The following is a 23,168-nucleotide window of genomic DNA, read 5'->3' as shown; positions in this document are numbered from 1 at the left end:
GCTGTCGTGCCTGTTGAGGGACCCTCATATAAAAAGGCTGAAGGAGAATGACCTGTACTTGGTGTCCACGCTACTAGACCCCTGGTATAAGCAGAAAGTTACCAAATTACAACAAGTTGGAAAGGATGCAGCATTTGCAAAATAAATTAAAAAGTATGCTTTACACAGCGTATAAGGGTGATGTAACAGCACAACAGGAATCTAACAGGGGAAGAGGTGAAAGTCATCCTCCTCCTCCCACGACCACGCCGGCAAGGACAGGACGCTTTAAAGACGTGTTGTTGATGGAGGACATGCGGAGCTTTTTAAGTCCTACGCATCGCCACAGCCCTTCGGGATCCACCCTCAGAGAACGACTCGACCGAAAGGTAGCAGACTACCTCGCCTTAACTGCAGATATCGACACTCTGAGGAGCGATGAACCCCTTGACTACTGGGTGTGCAGGCTTGACCTGTGGCCTGAGCTATCCCAATTTGCGATAGAACTTCTGGCCTGCCCCGCTTCAAGTGTCCTGTCAGAAAGGACCTTCAGTGCAGCAGGAGGTATTGTCACTGAGAAGAGAAGTCGCCTAGGTCAAAAAAGTCTAGATTACCTCAACTTTATTAAGATGAATGAGGGATGGATCCCAAAGGGACTGACAGTGGGCGATACATTCGACTAAAAAAGGCCTGATGAGATGAGCTGCCTTGGGCTAAAAATGGTGACCCTATGTAGGAGGAACAGTCCCTATTCTGCTCTGTGTCAGTGTGTATCAGGGTCCCTGAGGACAGGTGTCAATCCATATCTGCCAAGTGACCCTATGTAGGGGGAACAGTCCCTATTCTACTCTGTGTCAGTGTGTATGAGGGATAATTAGGATAGGTGTCAATCCATATCTGCCAAGTGACCCTATGTAGGGAGAACAGTCCCAATTCTGCTCTGTGTCAGTGTGTATCAGGGTCTCTGAGGACAGGTGTCAATCCATATGTCAAGGTGTCAATATGTCATATGTCAGGTGTCAATCCATATCCATTGTGATTTAGGAATGTTAGGTGATTTATGCCATTTATGGATTAAAACCAGACTCTGCATCAACTGTGTAATTTCCCATGGGAGTTTTGCCATGGATCCCCCTCCGGCATGCCACAGTCCAGGTGTTAGTCCCCTTGAAACAACTTTTCCATCACTATTGTGGCCAGAAAGAGTCCCTGTGGGTTTTAAAATTCGCCTGCCCATTGAAGTCAATGGCGGTTCGCCCGGTTCGCCGGTTCGCGAACATGTGGGGAAGTTCGCGTCAGCCATTCGCGAACCGAAAATGTTGTGTTCGCGACATCACTACTGCACAATGCCACTGGACCACCAGGGAGTGTAATGTCCCCCCACATATATGAGGTATGGAGGGGGAAATAGAATTAATAAAATAATTATGAAAAAATAAATAAAAAACTTTCCACCACAGTATGCAGCCCATATCCTACACTACATATATACACACACTCTGCATCCACTACACACATGTACTCAATCCACTACACAAACAACATCCACTTTACACACACTGCATCCTCTACACCAGGGATGCCCAAAAGGTACATCTCCAGATGCTTTGAAACTACAGCTTCCATAATGCAAAGCATCATGGGAGTTGTAGTTCTACAACATCTAGGGATCTACCTTTTGGATACCCCTGTTCTAATCAAATGCATACACTGTATCCACTACACAAACACACTGTATTCTCCACACACACTGCATCCGCTCTACACACACACACTGCATCTTTGTGGGCAGACTCGGGGGCAGGCTCTGTGGGCAGATTCAGGGGTGGGCAACAGGACCGGACTGGCCATCGGGCATACCGGGCAAATGCTCGGTGGGCCGCGATGGCCGTGGGGGCGAGGCTGGCAGGGCAGATCACAGGATCTCCCCTGCCAGCCCCTGCAGGGCCAGCGCTACCCGAGCGCCGGCCCTGCTGTGTGCCTCCATGGGCCGGTGGGGAGATCAAAGATCTCCCTCACCGGCCCACAGGCAATTAGAGGCGGCCGTCGGCAGCAGAGCGAGGGAGGGAGGCAGGAGAGAGGACTGGCGGAGCTCTATCCAGCAGCTCCGCCGGGTCCTCTCGCGAGGTCTGAGCGGTGCTGCGGCAACGCTCAGATCTCGCGAGAGTGAACTCTAGCCTGCAGGCCAGAGTTCACTCTCACCACTGGACCACCAGGGAAGGAAAGCATGGTGCCCCCCCTCATGGCAGAACGGCTCCCCCCCTCCCAGGCTAAAGGTAAGAAGAGAGGGGGGGATATAACTTTTTTTTTTTTTAAATTATTAAACCATACACTTTCCTGGCCCTTTTGTCCTCTGGTATCCCACTTGTGGAGACACCAGAGACAATTTAAAAGCAAACACAGCGCAAGCATGTTATTAAATTTGCTTGCGCTGCGCAGAACAAATTCAGGGCCTTTTTCTAATGCCAGAGCTCTTCAGCGCAGCTCTGCGCATTGAACCAACATGCTCACTTTGAGAGGGGGCGTGCTTGTAATTAGTGATGACAAAACACACCCTCTCTGGCCCCGCCCCCTTAGGGGGCCGCTCTGATTGAAAAATGCCCAGGCCTAATTTTTTTCCCAGTCAGGCCCTGGTGGGCACAGTGGGCAAACACAGTGGGGTGGATGCCAGGGGCCCAAGCTGTGTTAGGGGCCCCAAAATTTCTGATGGCAGCCTTGACTATAGTGTCCCTTTAATAGGATTCCCTGGTGGTCCTGAGCTTGGTCTACACCTCTGACTAGTGCAGACAATTATAATCACTCCCTCAGTGAGAGGGTGCAACTGCTAGTCAGAATGCAGCCGCTAGGATTCAAAGTATATGCTCTGACTATAAACACTGACCTGACCACCTGCAAGTACCTCTAGCCCTGCTGCCATTGCTTGCAGACACGGTGCCCCTTAATCCTCATGGCGCTGAGTGTTTTGTGAGTGCTTTACGAGGGGTACCATGGATAGTGAGCCTCTACTCCCAGACATATACACACAGATACACACTCCCGAGAAGCAAGCACACAAATACAGAAATATATACATGATTTTAGTACCCTTCTTGTGAGCCTACCTTATAAGTTCTTGGGGGAGTGTCCTGCAACAGCTCTAGTATTCCTCCCAACTGCAGCATCCTTAGAGAGCCAGGGATGAGTGATATCAGGGGCACTGTCAATGCAATGTGTGGCTATATATTCAGTCCATGGCGGATCTTTGATGTAGACTGTCAAATCCTAAAAATATCCCATACAAAAAAATGTTTTGCATAGTGAACACAAGGGTACTAACCGTAGACACTGACATTGGTTTCCAAAATCAAGACTGTACTTTTGAAACTGGGGCAATTGTGGGTATGATAGCTTGAGCTGCCTGAGACTGAATGTGCTAGACCCAGGGCTTGGGTTTAGGTAGAAACTAATGCCCTTTTTCTTTTGCATATAAAACTCACAGATCTAAGTGTGAGTGGTCCAAATCAGGTGATGCATGCAGTATATATAATAATCCTACAACTTCCAACAGTATGACCTGCACAGTAGTCTTTAGAAACATCATTGCTCAGCCTCACTAGGAAATATCCACTAGGAAATATCCTGATGGACCAGTCCAGACCTTGAGAGCACTGAGAACAAAAGTCACTAGCCCAATTAATTTCTGCCTGCTGCTTCAGAACTGTGCAGACATCCCAGCATATTTCCAACCATTCTGATTTTTAGAAGAAATGTTTAAAGGACCACTATAGTGCCAGGAAAACGAGTTTGTTTTCATGGCACTATAGGGTCATTAGGTCCCCCCCACCCTCAGGGATGAAAGAGTGAAAACCCCTTCAGCCACTTACCTTTCTCCAGCGATGGGCTCCCTCGGTGCTGGTGACCTCTCCTCCTCCTGCCGACGTCAGCGCTTAATGCGCTGAATGCGCTGAATGCGCGGCAAGAGCCGCACACCCAGTCAAACAGCCCATAGGAAAGCATTACTCAATGCTTTCCTATGGATGTCAGCGTCTTCTCCCTGTGATTTTCACAGTGAGAATCACAGAAGCGGCCTCTAGTGGCTGTCAGTGAGGGTTAAAACTAGAGGGACCTGGCACCCAGACCACTTCATTGAGCTGAAGTGGTCTGGGTGCCTATAGTGGTCCTTTAAGGCTGCAGACACCAACCCCCTTGTTAGTCCTCCCATTCTTGGACCCCAGGGGGCACATAGCCCCTTGCCTGCCCTGGAGGGACCGTACATTTTTGTGCAATTTTTTGTAACTCACACAACGTGCTGGGATCCTTGCATTGTGTGACTGCTACTTATTTGGTGTCTTTACCATGATGGGCGCTCAATTTTCTCTCTCTTAATAAAACCTACAAATTTTGGTGCTAAGAAAGAATACCCCAGACCTTTATGGAAGGGGTCATGACTGCCAACTAGGGGTCATAGAAGGGGTAATTAAGTTGAGTAGATGCCTGTTACATTGTATACAAATTGGTAGGTGGGGCGTTAACTTACCAAGAGGGCAGCAAAAGATTAGCATGGTCAGGGATTGCAATTACCTGTCTACTTCGTGGTAGGACAGATTTAAGGTTATGCTCAAGTTCACGTGATATAGTTATGGAACTAAATAAAAGTTGTGGCGTATGCGCTTAACCAACAAGTGAGGTATCATTGTTTTATTTATTGGACATGGGTCATGTTGGGAATTCGTGATGTGGTGTAATCTCAGTAAAAATAAATTTACTAGGACAAGATTGCCATGTGGCATATGTGTAAATGTTGGTGTATCAGTTAGTCAGTTACACGTAGCTAAGATACAATCAACACTGTATTGAGCAAGTGCAGGAATGCAGAAACTGAAAACACTTCCCCTCCTCCATTGTTCTGGGTGAGCCATGTGGTCTAACAGGTAAGGGAAGTTAGGCTTTGTTCAGCTGATTGGGTAAAGAGTATATGTGGGTAGAGTTAACTATAGGAGGAGCTATATGTCTATATTATGCATTTACACAGTCAGTTCTGGGCTCAGATCTTGTTGTATTTTGGTGACATTAGTCCCTCTGAGCCCCGGTCGGTGAATCGAATAAAGAATCTCTTCCTTCCCGAAGAAACCTGTGTCCATCTCTCTGTGCTTGGCTTCCGTCAGTTTCTCCGGTATCATTTGGTGCTCATCGTTCAACGGTAGCTGAGAAGCAGAGGCGTGAGACGGTCTATCTTTGCCCACGCTCCCTACGGCTGCACCCCTGAACTTCTGCGTGGACCTCCTTTCGTCTCGGCACCACTGGTCTCTTGTCCAGGAGATCATCGGCCTCTACGTAGTAAGTGCTGGGGTGCCCCCGTCGATGAGTGTGAACCCAGGTTCAGGAACGAGGAGGTAAGACGACTACTGTTTTAGACGGTGGACCCACTAGGGGTATTGGATACCGATTGTGCGGTAGGCCCATACGGGGTTATTTGTGTATGGAATCTGCCGCCTCCAGTGGAGGGAAGGAGCGAAGGCGCACCGCTCAATTAAACGCCCTTTAGTAAGCCCGTTTAATTTTGGTTTGGAGTCAGGCGGGGTTCTGGTGTAAATAGCCCTAGCCGGACACCGGTGTCTTGTCTAGACTAGCGTTCTAGGGTGTATATTTTGTTCGCTAGGTCGGAGGGACCGGGAGACTAAGCGGCGTCTGTGTAAATTCGGTCCGCTAGATCTCAACCTATCTTGGCTAAGTGGGAAGGCGTGTAAATTTGGAACCCACTAGATTTTTGATAGAGTAAATAGACTAAAAGGGTGCTGTTGTAAATTCCGCCCTCTAGTTCGCTATATGTGGTGCTTGGGCAGTGTGGCTAACCAAAACGTATGTAGATAGTTTTAGGTAGTCCATCAAGGTACTGGCCAATAGATTAGTTGGGAATTGTAAATGTGTTAAAGATTGTTGTAGTAGCGTGTATATCTTGCTAGATAGCGTGAGCTCTGCCGTCTAGCGAGAGTGTGAATAGTGTGTAACTGTATTATAGCGCACGGTACCATAACCATGTATAATAACTACTGATATTGTAAATAACTACTAATAACTGTCGTCTATGTTGTATGTTTAACACCATAACCACTACTAATTGAACTGTGACTTTAAATTGTACTCTAACCAATGCTAACCGTACTATAACTACTGTTTGTAAAGACGATGTTACTGGGGTGTGTTATAGACGGGTAATTCAGATATAGGGAATTATAGCGTGGGTGACTGTATAGTTTCACCAAAGGGCACAGTATTAGTTACTTAGTGACTGGTGTAACAGCTGTGTGTTTACGGGAATTCCCTGTATGTTTTGTTGTATGAGTTTGACCTAGTAACTGTGCCACATGGTGCTGTTGCCAGGGAAAGGAGTGTGACTGTTGGAGGTGTGTTTGTTGTGTTTCTTTGAATTAGACGCTCCGTGGCTAAGTATGGATGCGCCAGAATTCAAAGATTGTTGATCCCTTAGAATGTATGCTAAATAACTTTAAAAAGGGATATAATGTGTGTGATTTTGGGGTTAAATTGGCTACCTTATGTAGTAAAGAATGGCCTCTGTGGTAATCTGTCTTGATTTAAATCTAGTGCAGCGTGTACATGTGGCTGTATCTATTATGTTTGAATTCTATGACCAGTTTCCATATTTTGACTGTTTAAAACAGTTTGTGTTACTAGATGGTTACCAAAAACTGGTTTGTCTATCCCCAATGGAATCTGACCCATCTAACCATCCCTCAACTAAATTCTTTAGCAAGAACTGGTGCAGCTGGTATGTCCACCTGTGCTCTCTGTGCCTACCTACCCCCCCCCCCCCCCCCATTTTTGGTGGAAGGGTATTTTAGTGTTTTTTTATTATTGTTCAGTTTTATTATTAGCAGTCAAAATGGTGAGGAGAATTCTTAATAACAGTAACTCTGATCCACTGAATCAGATAATTCTCAGCAATTACACAATACCATAACCACTGATAATACCATAACCACTGATAATACCATAACCACTGAAAACACCATAACCACTGACAATACCATAATCACTGAAAACACCATAACCACTGACAATACCATAATCACTGAAAACACCATAACCACTGATAACACCATAACCACTGATAATACCATAACCACTGAAAACACCATAACCACGGACAATACCATAATCACTGAAAACACCATAACCACTGACAATACCATAATCACTGAAAACACCATAACCACTGACAATACCATAACCACTGAAAACACCATAACCACTGACAATACCATAATCACTGACAACACCATAACCACTGATAATACCATAACCACTGATAATACCATAACCACTGAAAACACCATAACCACTGACAATACCATAATCACTGAAAACACCATAACCACTGACAATACCATAATCACTGAAAACACCATAACCACTGATAACACCATAACCACTGATAATACCATAACCACTGAAAACACCATAACCACGGGCAATACCATAATCACTGAAAACACCATAACCACTGACAATACCATAATCACTGAAAACACCATAACCACTGACAATACCATAACCACTGAAAACACCATAACCACTGACAATACCATAATCACTGACAACACCATAACCACTGATAATACCATAACCACTGATAATACCATAACCACTGAAAACACCATAACCACTGATAATACCATAACCACTGAAAACACCATAACCACTGACAATACCATAATCACTGAAAACACCATAACCACTGATAACACCATAACCACTGACATAACACTATAATTACTGGGCCTTGTGTGCCTTTAGTAACAGTAAATTAGTTTTGAAATACAACTGGATGAAATGGTCAATGGTATAGGACGCTGGAATACACTGTTACCATTTTTGGTTACTGGTCAGGCTCCTCCTAGCCCTGTCCGAAACATTTTGTTAACCAAGTTACTGACCAGTAAAATTTATTTATCCATTTCCACCTACCTCACCACTCCCCGACCGTAACCTATGACTAAACAACCCTATCTAAGTCCCACCCTAACCTGACAAATGACTGGTGCCCTCCAACTTTGACATTTACAAATGCCACTGCAGCTTACCCCTGTCTCCCCACACATTGATATTAATGGTCAATTACAGTTGGCAGACCCTGTATTTGTTTATGTCCCATTCACCATAACTGATCTGTTTAATTGGAAGACCCATAATTCCTTTATGAAAGCCGACGAGTCACCTAGTGCTTTCTATGAGAGATTGCTGGAGTCATATAGATTATATACTCCTTTTAATCCAGAGGCCCCTGAGAACTCTCGAATGAACAACTCAGCATTTGTCAGCCAGACCCAAGGTGATATCAAAAGAAAATTTTTAAAGTTAAGGGGATTTGTAGGAATGTCCATATCACAGTTAATGGAAATTGCAAGTCAGGTGTATATGAACAGGGAGATTGAAACAAAGCAGGAGGAAGAACGTAAAATGAGGATGAAGGCAGATATGCTAGCTGTAGCTATCATAAGTGTAGAGAGACAGGGAAGGGAGGTGAATAGAGGAGTTGAGAATAGGCTGAGTAAGGGAGGAAGTAGGAATCACTGTGCGTATTGTAGAGAGGAAGGATATTGGAAAAATGACTGTCCACAGAGGGAATATAAAGCAAGTTATAGATAAGACAAGAGAGAAGGTTACGAGATGGTTACAGAGGTGGCTATAGAGAAAGTCTTGGAGGGAATGACAGTAGTAACAGAGGAGGTGTTCAGGGAAGTAGATACTATTCCCCTACCCAGAGATTAAGGGATAGAGAAGATAGAGATTTTGTCGGTCTGGCTGACACTGTCATGGAAGACTATTGATACCGACTGGGCTCCATCCCCCTTTAGCCGAGTGCAGCCTATGGTCGATGTATCAATAGAGGGAAAGAGGAGCTCTTTCATGATTGACACTGGTGCTGAGTACTCTGTGGTAACTAACCTAGTTGCTCCTCCTTCTGGAAGACTATAATTATGATAGGAGCTACTGGGAAAAGTGCTGCTAGACCAATTCTCAGGAGTCATACTTGTATTCTAGGAGGCCATTTTGTTAAGCACCAGTTCCTATATATGCTGGAGTGTCCAGTTCAGCTTCTAGGACGCGATCTATTATCAATGCTTCAAGCCCAGATAACTTTTAAACCCAACGGATCAACGTCTCTGAAGTTTAATAGATCACCAGGCATAATATCAGTATCGGTGCAAAAGGGAAGAAGAATGGCACTTCTACTCTATAATAACAAATACAGACCCTAAGAGTGATGAATCCTTATTTGACATTTCAAGAATATGGACAGAGAATAATCCTCCAGGACTTGCTCGCAATATTCCACCAATACACATTGAATTAAAGCTTGGAGCGTATCCTGTTAGCCTTAGTTAGTACCATATATTATAGAGGGCTAAGGAAAATATACAAACCTATGTGGATAAGTGTGTAAAGTATGACATCCTAAAATTCTGTACCTCCCCTTGGAACACTCCATTATTACCTGTTCAGAAGCCGGGATCAGATGAGTATCATCCTGTACAAGATCTAAAAGCAGTTAATAATGCAGTAGTCAATATACACCCAGTGGTACCCATCCCCTATAATCTGCTTGCTTTAATACCAGGTGGGGCAACCTACTATACCTTCCTAGACCTCAAAGATGCTTTCTTTTGTTTCTGGGGTACTGATGAAAAATTATGTATGGGCATCCACCTTCCATACTTGGTAACTTAAGGGGGGATTTGAGTCAGTTGGGAGAAGGAATTACCCGGCAGCAGGTTGTAGAGTTGGGTAAAACTATGGAGGAGGTACAGAAATGGGTACAAGATAGATTACCTGTGAATATTTATCCACCTGTTCATTCTTACCATCCAGGGGATCAACTGTGGATAAAAGAATGGAACACTGTTCCATTAGGTTCCAAGTGGAGAGGTCCCTATGTTGTTCTTGTATCTACCCCAACAGTTGTAAAGGTTGTAGAAGTGACTCCGTGGATTCATCACTCTAGGGTAAAAAAAAAACAAAAAAAAACAGCGGCAGATTCCTGACAAGCTACCAGATCCAGAGAATCCCTGCAAAATCCGGTTAAAGCGCACGACTCAGTCGGAGTGACGAGGAGATATTGGGATTCCAATTGTATTTAAAGAGATTAGTACGTGAGTGTTTTGACGGCCATAATAAAGCCTGACCACTCACCCACGTGTCATAGACAGGGTGTCTCGAAGGGACCTCTGTGAAGAAGAGCAGAACTCCATTCCTTGCAGCCCTTACAACCTGGAAGCTGAGGTGCCATCGCACGGACGAAGACTGAGGATGAAGACGTCGAAAGAAGTGCTCTTAATAATGTGTATTTTTATGTTTTTTATTATTCAGGATGGTAGAGGTACCGACACACCTAGCTGTGAGGTTTGCATTAAGACTACTATAACAGGTAATCATATTTCCCAGACCCTAATTTGGCATTCACAATATGAATGTAAAGGATATGTATCAAGGTGTAGATACTTAGGTATAGAGTATAGTGTATGCCATTTAGGAGTAGGAGAACCTAAGTGCTTCAATCCGGAGTATCAACCCCGTACAATTTGGTTGACCCTCAGGAATGGAGATCCACAGGGGACCCTAATAAATAAAACTGTATTAGAAACCGTACATTCTTCGGGTGTTCTGCTATTTGATGCATGTAAAGCGATATCAAGTGGTAGAAAGCCGTGGAATGTATATGGGGATCTTAAGTGGGAGAGAACGTATGGGTCTAACGATAAGTATATTTGTCCCAGTAGTAAAAATAAGTACGTAAGTCCAAAATGCCCAGATTGGGATTATAATTATTGCCCATATTGGTCTTGTGTGGGGTGGGCAACTTGGGGACAGACAGTAGATAAGGATATGATTGTTACTAAGTTGCCTACCAAGCCATATTGTAAGTCTAGGGAGTGTAACCCAGTCCATATACTTATCAATGACCCAGAACGATTCATAGATAGGTTTGGGAACTTATTTGGGTTCCAGATATATGGAACAGGTTTGGATCCTGGTACAATATTATTTATATGAATAGAGACCGATACTGTGGCAACCCAGACTCATCAGGTTTTTCATTCCTTCTATGAGGAGATGAGTGTGGAAAATAAGATCCCCCATAATTCGAAAAACGTATTTATAGATCTAGCCGAAAGCATTGCTGGTAGTCTTAATGTAACCAACTGCTATGTGTGTGGAGGTACTAACATGGGAGACCAATGGCCATGGGAAGCAAAGGAGGTAATGTATTCCGGTTCTGAGACAGTTGAACAGTTAATATCTTCTCAAGCCGATTATCAAATGAGTGTTAGAGGTAAATCTGAGTGGCGATTAAAGACCTCCATTATAGGTTATGTTTGCATAGCAAGGAAAAGAATAATGTTTAATACATCTGTAGGAGAATTGACTTGTCTAGGGCAAAAAGCTTATAATGATAGTACAAAAGATACAACTTGGTGGTCAGCTTCAAATGTCTCAGAACCACCTAACCTGTTTGCAAGTTATACCAATTTAAAGGATGTGTGGTTTGACCTATCTGCTACATCCAGTTGGAAAGCCCCAGCAAATTTGTACTGGATCTGTGGTAAGAAAGCCTATTCGGAGTTACCAAAGGACTGGGAAGGGGCATGTGTATTAGGTATGCTCAAACCATCCTTCTTCTTGTTGCCAATTGAAACAGGAGAGACCTTGGGAGTTAAAGTTTATGATGTGAAACATAAAAAGAAGCTAGCATCCTTGAATGTAGGTAGCTGGGAAGATAATGAGTGGCACTGGCTACCTTAGCGCGCTTCATTGCCAATAGGAGGGATGTAATATGTGAGGGAACTGGTTAACAGCCAAACTGTATGCCCATGAAGTGTTATTGTATTCTAATACAGGGATTCAAGCCTTATTCTACCATTAGGCAATTATGGATTCCTCTGTAAAGCACATAGCCTTCTTACCAGGTAAACCAGTTGGGCTGTTGATAAAGTCCTCCATTCACTTCCAGTGCAAATAGAAGGAGGTGTATGTGGAAAGTTCAATCTCAGCAACTGTTGTCTGCACATAGATGATGAAGGGCAGGCAGTGGCTGATCTCACAAGCCACATGGCTAAACTGACGCATGTACCGACTTAAGCCTGGAACGGGTACAATTCTAGTAGTTGGTTTGGAGGGATCAAGACATTGGTAGGAGGAGTCATGTTGATTATAGTGTGTCTCTTTCTACCATGTTTGGTTCCATTGGTAATTAGGTCCATATAGAGTGTCATAGAGAGACAGAAAGGAAAACAGCTGTGCATGTAATGGCTGTTTGCAAGCATGAACCCTTAGCCCAGAGAGAATATATTCAGAATGAGGAGTGCTGAAGGAATTTGTAATGATGCTAAGATGCTTACGAGGTCTGTTCTGATTCATGGCAACCTGAGGTGTAAGCAAACTATGGTTAAGTGATGCATCTGGAATTGTGAAATATCAGAAGCATCAAAGGGGGGAATGTGGTGGAATCTCAGTAAAAATAAATTTACTAGGACAAGATTGCCATGTGGCATATGTGTAAATGTTGGTGTATCAGTTAGTCAGTTACACGTAGCTAAAATACAATCAACACTGTATTGAGCAAGTGCAGGAATGCAGAAACTGAAAACACTTCCCCTCCTCCATTGTTCTGGGTGAGCCATGTGGTCTAACAGGTAAGGGAAGTTAGGCTTTGTTCAGCTGATTGGGTAAAGAGTATATGTGGGTAGAGTTAACTATATGAGGAGCTATATGTCTATATTATGCATTTACACAGTCAGTTCTGGGTTCAGATCTTGTTGTATTTTGGTGACATTAGTCCCTCTGAGCCCCGGTCGGTGAATCGAATAAAGAATCTCTTCCTTCCTGAAGAAACCTGTGTCCATCTCTCTGTGCTTGGCTTCCGTCAGTTTCTCCAGTATCAGTGATTCAGCAATCAAGTAAAAACTATAACTTTGAAATGCTGCAAGGTATTGCACAGACATACTCAAATGAAGAAAGAGGGACACTTTAATTTTAGGGGTGTGGCCAGGACTGTTTTGACATTTTAGAATGGTTATGAATAACATTTTTTGCAAATAAAATGTAATTTAGAACAAGCACAACATATCTTAATTACAGAAATTGATTTCTAAACACATTTACTGTAGTATGAAGACACATTACTGGGAGTATTATTGCTGTGAAGCTCTGTTACAGACATAGAAACAGTATGGAGCTCCTAGAAAACAGAGACATTGGTACAGAAAAGAGGGATTCGGGTCCAAAAAAGGGACTTTCTCTCTTAAATAGGGAAACTTTGGAGGTGTTTGTGTGTAGCAACTGGAAATGACAATATCTTACAATAGCTTTTTTTCTCCATTCATCTTTCCTTGTCTATTCAATATCTTATCATTATGTTTTCCAATGGTTTTGTTGATTGTTGTTCGGAGTTCACTGCCTGTTTTGCTCCTATGCATAAAAAATGCGTAAATACATTACTTAGGCCCTTCCTAACAGGAACGACCTATCATCTATCTTTGTTAAAATACAAGCATCATGCTGCATTAGGGCAGCAACGTAAAATCAATGCATTATGATGTTGGAGGAGGGACTGCCTGCACCAACATGGCGCCGGGGAAGAGACGTGAGAAGGACAGGATGTCTGTTCTAGCCGGCGCCGGAAGTGTACCCGCCGCCAATTTGAGTTCGGTATGTTGTGTGTAAGTAGGATAGTGAGGAGGATTATGCAGGAGGAAATCTGAGCTGCTGGTTTGGGAATGCTGTATGGGTGGAAGTAGGAGATATTGCAAGCTGTCTAGATAGCTGCTGTGCTGCAGAGGATGGTGTCCAGTGTTTCTGTCTCCAGCTGATCCCCTCTCACTCAGGATATGTCAAACTGCACTGCAGAGGTGAGTTTTATCACTGGATGGGCCTGTACTTATATAGGAAAATATGTAGTTTGCACCAGGTTTGGAGACAGACAATTTTAATTTATTGGATTCCCAAAGCCATTTTTTTGTTTTTGTTTTTAACAAAAATATTGGTTAAACAGTGAGACTGGTTTAAAAATCTATTTAGTAGCAAGCTTATTTCACATTCTACACTTGTATAAATTGTTTCTATATTAAAAAGTATTCATTGACACATAGTTTTGTTCATCCTCACTGAATGGTGTATTCAACTTTTCTTATGTTACTAAGAGGGAATCTACTTTGGGAAAAGTGTTATTAACTACTGAAAAATATTATGTTATTAGAGCAATAATATTTTAATTTGGAATGATTTTACTTTAAGTACTAGTGGAATTAAACTATACGTTTTGTTTCTTCTTTTACAAGACTTTAGTTTAGAAAAGGATAGAGGTCCTTAATTCTAGTACTGTAAACTAAACCAGAATATTAATATTAAAACATATCTATAAGTTGATACAGGCTATATTCATGTTTGAAAATGGATGAGAGAACAGGTTTTAAGAGATTGTGCATCCATCTTTATTTATTTAAAATTTTCTGTTTGTTTCACGCTGTACTGATACTTTTCAAGAGAATTCCACTTAGTGGCTGTTGTTTTTTTATACACTTGAATTCATAGAAAATATTCTAATATACAATTTAGTACCTTGGGTAGAGTCATGTATGTTTAGTGTTTATGTGCTACATCTAGGCTATCAGGCCGTTGTCGTTCCCCCTTTTAAACGTTTTTTTTTTTATTATTATTTTTATGAATAACAGTTTTTACAGTAAAGGGAGGATCGTTTAGGAATTTATTGTGAATTTAAAGATTCAGGGCATTATATCTGAATTTGAAATTCTCCAAATCGGTTCTCTTTTCAGTTTGGCTGTTTTGGCCTACAATTTTAAATTCACTATGATTTCCAAGCAATTCTCATTTTACAACTGTTAGTGTCCTCTATCACTTTCTTGTGCTAACTGGAAATCATTATTGCCAAATTGGTAGTTCTGGCTTGTTAAGATAGAATACCCCTTTGTGACTAGACCTTGCCAGAACTCTAGCATTAGCTATGCATTCTATAGAAACCGTTTTTTGGTGTGTTTTTTTTTTTTCTCTCTCTCTCTCTCTCTCTCTCTCTCTCTCTCTCTCTCTCTCTCTCTCTCTCTCTCTCTCTCTCTCTCTCTCTCTCTCTCTCTCTCTCTCTCTCATATTTTGTAGGTGCCACTCTGGTACTGTCATAAGAGTCTCCTAAATATGTGTGATCTTTTCATACAGGTGCAGAGTGGGGGTGAAACAGCGAGGTTCTTCACAATTAACCCCACTGAGCTTTCAGATGAGATTCTTTTGCACATCCTGAGTTATGTCCCAAGTACAGATCTCATCCTTAACGTCAAGAAGACATGTCGCAAATTTGCAGGTCTTTGTCTTGATAAGAGTCTAACCCAGAGAGTAAATCTCCATAAAGTTTACCAGGTTGGTATACGTAAAGATTTAAGTAGTTTGTTAGAATTGTATTTGTCCAGAACCTCATCACATTGAGGTCTCCTTCCTTAATTCATAACTTACTCCGTGTTTCCTTACTGCATATTCAGGTTAAGGATGAGGAGGTGAAACAGATGCTCAAAGAGATTGGCAAGGAGATATGTGAACTGGACATAAGTGGCTGCTACTGGTTATCCTCCCCTACTGTGGACCTTATAACACGATGCAGGAGACTTGTAAGGCTTGATATGTCTGGATGCTCTTTAACGTCCCTAAGGTTATCGCATCTTCTCTCTAACCTTGTAAACCTACGTTCGTTAGCCATTGATGTTAGTTCGGGATTTGACTCTGGACAGCTGAGTAGTGAGTGCAAAGCAACATTAAGTCGACTACGGGAACTGAAACAGACTCTCTTTTCTCCCTCCTATGGAGTCGTGCCCTGCTGTACTAGCCTTGAAAAACTGCTACTATTTTTTGAAGTACTGGATCGGACACGTGAAGGGATGTTGATGTCTGGTCAACTAATGGTGGGAGAAAGCAACATTCCTCATTATCAAAACCTGCGTCTTTTCTATGCTCGACTTGCCCCAGGGTATATAAACGAGGAGGTGGTCAGATTGTATCTGGCTGTCCTTAGTGATAGAACTCCTGAAAACTTACGAGCTTTTCTTATTTCTGTTCCAGGCATCTTACCAGAAAGTCGAGCAACCATTAACCTTCTACATTCTATGGCAAAGAATGTGGCATTGGAAGCGTTTCAGTTGCCAAAGTCTTGGCTGAATGGGACCTCATTGCTTCAGCAAATGAATTTCAGCAACCCTTCCTACTTCAGTTTTAGCCGCTGCATGATATCTGGAGGGCAGCTAACCCAAAGGATTATAAACGGTGGTAAGGATTGTAAGAGCTTGGTCAGTCTGAATGTGCGAGGCTGTCCTTTTTTCTTCAGCAGTGACATTCCCCTGCGTAAGCCAGAAGATGATATAGATATTACTATATTGAAGACTCTAATAACTGCCTGCCCAAATCTTGCACATTTGAATTTTTCGTCTGCACACCACCATAGCTCAGAAAGCAAAGGGAAACACCTATGTGAGATTCTTGCAAAGCTTCAGCACTTACGGTCACTTTCATTACCTGTGTGTTCCATTGCTGATACAGTTACAACTACAGAAAAGTCTAATTCTCCAGGTGCATCATATTCTTCTAACCCTGCTCCACTTGGGTTTGGGAAGAAGGTCCGGATTGGAGTTCAGACATATCCACGAACCCAAAATGACCAAGACAATGCCCCAACCTCTGTTTTCTGGAGACTTCTAAAACAGTTGTCACTTCTAGAACACTTGGAATTAATTGGTTCCAACTTTTACTCCGTAATGCCTAGAAATGATCCAGCAATACGCAACACATACCCACCTTGTAAGCGTTCTCATAGTGTGGGAGATGCTGAATTGGCTGCAGTCAGCCAAGTAGTTTTTTTGCAGAGTTTAACACTGGCACAGTTGCCTGGCATTCTCCTAGGCTCCAGTCTAGTGAGCATTGGTATGAAGTGTCAGCAGCTGCGCTCACTATCATTGGCAAATCTTGGGATGATGGGAAAGGTGGTTTATATATCCTCACTGTGTGAGATGTTGAAACACTGCAGACATCTGAGGGACTTTAGGTAAGAGATTGAAACTGTGTATAAAGTATCCTCTGGCCCAGTTCTCATTCATTATATTTTAGCCCTTTATGGTAGAGTTTATGTCTAGGTGGTAACAAAGGATAGTGCTCTCTAAAGTAGTGGTTCCCAACACAATCATTAAGGCATACCAATAGTCCAGCATTCTGCTTCAGTATTCTCCTGGATTCAATAACATTTAAAGGACAACAACTAAGTAAAATTTACACCCATTGCATATTTATATAATGTATTAAAAAGAAATGCAAAAAAATGTCTTCACAAGGCACACATTTGAAGTTACACTGTGCAGCACTGTTTGGTTTTCCATAAGCAGACTCCATTCTATCCGAAGGGCTTTTGATTCCATAAACCAGGTACCCAGGAGTAGTTTATAGGATAAGTAGTTTTTCCTATGACCAGTCCCACTGTCATTTAGGACAAGTGGATCTGCTGTGTAAACTGAGAGCGGCCATAACATCAATTTACACTTCGTTAAATTACAATCGCTTTTGTCCATTCAGAAGAATTGTGGACCTACAGTGCATCCAGTAATTATCTTTGGGAAGAATTTAGTGTTTTTCGTAGAGACGTAGTAGTCAAACAGCCAGCATCTGATTCTAGTATACTTTACATGCTGACACCAGATGTTAAATTGATTCAATTATTGAAAAAAAATTTGTCGGAAGACCCTAGTGCGTATCTGTCTGACAGACACTAGGAACTTGCAATGTAAACAGTGCCATAAACATTTCCATTTGACAAAGTGGTTTTGTTGCATTAATATTCTACAAATAGTTTATGAAATAGTCTGCTGACTGTGTTATTTAATCTAACACAGAGATAACAATCATAGAATCACACCTTATCATGGCACCTAATATTCTGACCATTTGAGTGTTGCTTGTACTAAACACAAATTATATTGTTCACATTTTCTCATTCCATTAAAATTACCTCTACTTCTGCATTGCCCTGTTAGTGCCTACCTGTGTTTCTTTTTACATGACATTACTGTCTCAGTAAAGTAGATGTTATATGGCATGCCCATGTTTCTTTTGGTTTGTGTTTGACAGGCTCGAGCAGCCATATTTTTCAGCCAACAGCCAGTTCTTCCAGGCTTTACGACACTGCTCATCCCTGCAGCGTGTGTGCATTGTTTCTCGGAATGGAAGGTTTGAAGCGGATGCAGTGATGTCATTTGTCAGTGAATGCCTTGAACTTATCATGTGCCACATGTTCACTGGTGAGACTCTGACAGCATGTAGGAGCCTGCAGCAAAGCATTATACAACGGTATGTTCAGGATCAAATATATATGATATAGTGATCGTGATCAGTGTAGCTTGTTTTAGTATTTATGGTGAGGCTTGGTGTGGATTCACCTGGTTTTCTGCTAAACTTTTAGTGAGCCGTTTGATTGGGCCAGGAACTCAAAATCCAGCACCTCTTGTACCACTTTAATTATGTTAAAGTTACACTTCTGCATTAAATGTCCATAGCCATTTAACTTTGTACAGCAATTAACAGGCTGAGATCACTGGGCTTTCCTGTCTCATGGGAAGACCAAAAACCATTGGAAGACACCCAATGACTCATATCAACATGGACAGTGGCGTACACATGATCCATGGAGCCCCGGTGCGAAAATTTATCCATGCCCCCCCCGGCGCTTACTCTGCACGGGGCTGGGCCGCTACACATGGTGGCAGGCACCTGGTCACAGGGCTACGACCCCTGCGACCGCGGTATGTACGCCAGTGCATGCAGATACACATACACTTAAAGGACCACTATAGGCACCCAGACCACTTCAGCTCAATGAAGTGGTCTGGGTGCCAGGTCCCTCTAGTTTTAACCCTGCAGCTGAAAACATAGCAGTTTCAGAGAAACTGCAATGTTTCACTGAGGGTTAATCCAGCCTCTTGTAGCTGTCTTACTGACAGCCGCTTGAGGCACTTCCACGATTCTCACTGTAAAAATCACAGTGAGAAGACGGTGGACGTCCATAGGAAAGCATTAACTAATGCTTTCCTATTGGCGGTTTGAATGCGCGCGCGGCTCTTGACACGCATGTGCATTCGGAGCTGAGAGGCGGATCGGGGCGGAGTGATCCCCAGCGCTGGAAGGGGTTTTAACCACACACTCTCACGAACAGACGCATACACACTAGCTAACAGACACACACATTTACTGACAGACACACTCAGTGACAGACAGACATGCATACACACATACTTACAAAACATACACTCTCACTGACCGACACCAAACAAACTCACTAATAGACACACACTAACTAACACTCAGTAGCAGACACACACACACACACACACACACTCTGACCTTCACTAGCAGACACACTCAATAACACAGATATAGAAAAATTGTGGAAGTGCACTCAACCCTTCGTCCAGGAATCCAGGGTGCTTTTTCACTGGATAAGTCCCAGTACCAGAATGGACCAAATATAAACTTATAAAATGTAGAAAATAATCCAGGCACTCCACCGAATTCCAAAAAATAGGCAATTTATTAGAACCAGCAGCTACACAGTGATGTTTCAACCCCTCAGGGTCTTTATCAAGCTACTCAATAACACACACACACACAAACTAACACACTTACTGACACTCACTAGCAGACACACACTCAATAACACACTCAGTAACAGACACACACACAGTAACACACTCACTGACACACACATACACACTCTCACATTTTTTTTTTTTATTTAATCCCCCAGCCTCCCTACCTTTTGGGAGTGCTGAGAGGATTCTAGATTTCCCTGGGGTCCAGTGGGGCTGCTGGGCGGCCGGTCCTGGAGGGCTGGGCCCGGTCGCAGCTGCGACCCCTGTGACTGCGGTATGTACGCCAGTGACCATGGCCACCCAGTTATCATGCTTAGATGGCTCCTTTAAAGTATCCATGCTATTAAACTGTAAGATAATCATTTGGTGTCTGTTTTATTAGAGACAAATTGTAAGAAAAACTGAGGCTGTATTAATGGGGCACTCAGTGCCATAATGGATTTGTGCACCCAAATCCCATAGCCACTGCTTAGAAAGTGATAATGAGAGAGATTCACTTCCTCAATGCTTGTACAGGTTAGCGTTGTATCATGGCTTACCTCCTTTGATTTGGCGATATATATATATATATATATATATAAGTTTATCAATACATGACATTTTGCCTTTTCTTTACTCCTAAACAGTTATACAGAGTCCTCTACTTTAAAACATTGCTACTCAATAGCTATCATGTTCCATATTTACTGTCCCCCAAATCATAATTCAATACCTTACTGCCACCGTACTGTTCCATAACACAGCAGTCATATTGCAATATATAATATTTGAGTTATGTTTCTTTAACCCCTTAAGGACCAAACTTCTGGAATAAAAGGGAATCATGGCATGTCACACATGTCATGTGTCCTTAAGGGGTTAAAATGGTTTATAAAAAAATCTTCAATAAATACCATTTACCAAAATTAAAAAGGGGGTCTCAGCACTAGTTTTATGTATCCCTTTAACCCCTTAAGGACCAAACTTCTCGAATAAAAGGGAATCATGACATGCCACACGTCATGTGTCCTTAAGGGGTTAAAATAAAGGTTTGGTAACAGATATCATTGCAAATTAAAAAAAAAAGTTATTTAGGGCAAACTGTTTAGTGTTTTTTTTTTTGTTAATGACATTTTGTTATATAGGAGCACTGAAATATTAGTAATGCAAGCCTGTGCTGATATCCTATTTAGAGTTAAAAAATTCAAAGACAACAGTAGATAACCTGTATTCCAAATTTAAGGTCCTGAAAGCAAACAGAACTGGTCCAAGCAGCATAGAAACAGAAATGCATTATCTTATTTCATATCTGTGGGGAGCATTATACGTCTTAATGCAGAGCATGATTGCAGGACCATAAAAGATGACAGCCACTGGTGGCGCCCTTATGTAAATGCTGCCTATTCTGAGAAAATTCAGTGTTTATAGCAAAGGGATTGCATAGACCATCTCTTTGCATCTGAACCACTACATTAAGTTGAGTGGAATGTTTCATATTTGCTGTTTGCAACGGATCACTTCATGAAATATTGGAAAAGTAGCTGATCACTCGGCGTTCCAATTAATACAGATTTCTGTATTTTACTGGGCAGAAAAAACAAACAAACTAAAAATCGAAATAATAGTGATGTTCATTAGGTTGGCAAAGTACCTTGACTTTCCTCTTTTTGTTCCCAGTTTTCAGCCAGAGCGACCAGCACTGAATGTTGTCATCTTTCCTCTGTTGCATGAAAGCTTGGCAGATGTGATCCGAGATGTACCCCTGATGCATTTGGATGAAATCACTCTATTTAAGAGCAGGGTGGCAGAGGAGCCTCCAAAACTGTGGTGATTTTGTCTTGGAATGTTCGCTTAAGATATAGATGAAGCAAATTTGCAGGTGCATGGAAAAGCGGTCTAAAAAATTTCAAAACACTTTCATTTCCCCTGTGGTCACCCTATCACCCTATAGGTAAAACAGAATTATGGAATTGAAAACTAACACACTATCTTTAACACTTAAATTGCTTTTGCTAGAATGTATTTGTCCAACCAGGTTGTCCAATTCTAATAAGCAGCAAAGGAAAATCCAGTCCTGAAGAAGAAAAAAAAAAATCACATTTAGGCCTATAGAATATCTTGTTAACACTGTAATGAGCATTGTAAAAAAAAAAAACTGCTATTTTGATTTCTGGCAAATATTGTTTTTGACATGCTACAGTTATGATAAAATGGTTTTCAATTAACTGATAAAAAGGGCTTAAAGGGACACTCCAGGGATGATTTTATAAGATTTGTTTTAATGTGTTAAATAGGTCAGTAGTTCATAAACCTTTCCTTGTGATATTGATAAAGCCTGGGTTGTGAACAACTTGCCGATATAATGCTTTAACATACAGGTATTTAAAGAATATAAATATTCCTATTTCGAAGAATAAACGACAAAGCACTGCATATGTACTTACTATATTGTTGCAAATGTGCAGTACTTTTCAATAACTCCCATTTGTGCAATTATATTTCTAATGATGTCCTTTTCTTTCCTGTGGGAAAACACCACACATGCATTTATTTTTTAACTGCTATTCTTTTTTCTTTTTTTTCCAAAGTCCTTTTCACATTATTTTGGAACCATATGAGCATGTAGAAAAAGACATGCCAATATATTTAATTAATATATGTGATGTATATTTATCTGATATTTAGGAATTCACCAAATTCAGAATTATAGCAAATTTAAATCTGCATGAAAAAGAAACTGAGTTGTGACCATAGTTGAGATGGAGAGGTTTTCTGGATGAACTAATTTAGCCTTAATTTACAATTTTGATTTTAAATCACTACAATTCAGAGTTTAGTGACCAAACCCTGTGTCACCGTGCAGAGATTGCAATCGACCAGGAAGATAAAATGGGGGAATGTTGTGTTGTGTGTGGACAACACCTTGAAAGCATTAAACAAGTACATGTTTGTAGACATCTCATGGTTTTAGTATTCTTATATTGCTCATCTAACCCTGATCTTTACAAAGCAGTGTTGAATAAATAGATAAGAAAATCTACCCTGAGTTGGAAGATTGTCTAGAGTGCTCACGCACAGCATTATATTCTGAAAAAACTGTCAGATTAAGTGCATTGTCTGTTGTTTGTGTTAAATAAACGTGTGTAAATTCAGAGCTGTGATTTATTTACTCTTTCATATATTTGCCGTAGCATGTTTAGTTCAAGCAGATAAGAACATTTTCTGTCCTGTGATCAGTGGTGTATTTTGGATTCGTGCTGCCCTAGGCATGCTGAAACTCGGCACCCCCTAGTCTAAATTTGCCCTACCCCTTTCTGTCTAGGCCACACCTCTTCCTATTTAAGGCTAACATGCACTTTAACTGACTGACTGACACCGCAACTCTGTGACAGGCACATACTCTGAGATACACATGCACTGACATAAACACACACTCACTGATTTGACACACACACATCCTCACAGATTTTACACACACAATCACTCAGAAACACACATACAGACACACACTGATTCTGTCTGTCAGTG

At 41.9% G+C, this 23,168-nt stretch overlaps 1 protein-coding gene across 1 annotated transcript; it reads left to right on the top strand.

Moving 5' to 3' along the window:
* Window positions 1-13,661: 13,661 nt before the first annotated feature.
* On the top strand, window positions 13,662-22,590 carry FBXL18 (F-box and leucine rich repeat protein 18). Its single transcript, XM_063430181.1, has 5 exons — window positions 13,662-13,886; window positions 15,205-15,402; window positions 15,522-17,071; window positions 18,145-18,363; window positions 21,318-22,590. Exons 1-5 carry the CDS (start codon window positions 13,866-13,868, stop codon window positions 21,469-21,471), a joined length of 2,142 nt encoding a protein of 713 aa, XP_063286251.1. The 5' UTR covers window positions 13,662-13,865; the 3' UTR covers window positions 21,472-22,590.
* Window positions 22,591-23,168: the final 578 nt, after the last annotated feature.

This window comes from Pelobates fuscus, chromosome 8, assembly GCF_036172605.1.
Source record: "Pelobates fuscus isolate aPelFus1 chromosome 8, aPelFus1.pri, whole genome shotgun sequence".
NCBI lineage: Eukaryota > Metazoa > Chordata > Amphibia > Anura > Pelobatidae > Pelobates > Pelobates fuscus.
The sequence above is the reverse complement of the archived record's forward strand: the minus strand, read 5'-3'. Positions and strand labels throughout refer to the sequence as shown.

Bases quoted from the DNA above. Each gene is read 5' to 3' on its own strand.
- FBXL18 (XM_063430181.1), top strand. From the start codon at position 13,866: ATGTCAAACTGCACTGCAGAG. The intron at 15,403-15,521 runs GTTGGTATACGT...CTGCATATTCAG, and splicing joins ATCTCCATAAAGTTTACCAG to GTTAAGGATGAGGAGGTGAA. The intron at 17,072-18,144 runs GTAAGAGATTGA...TGTGTTTGACAG, and splicing joins AGACATCTGAGGGACTTTAG to GCTCGAGCAGCCATATTTTT.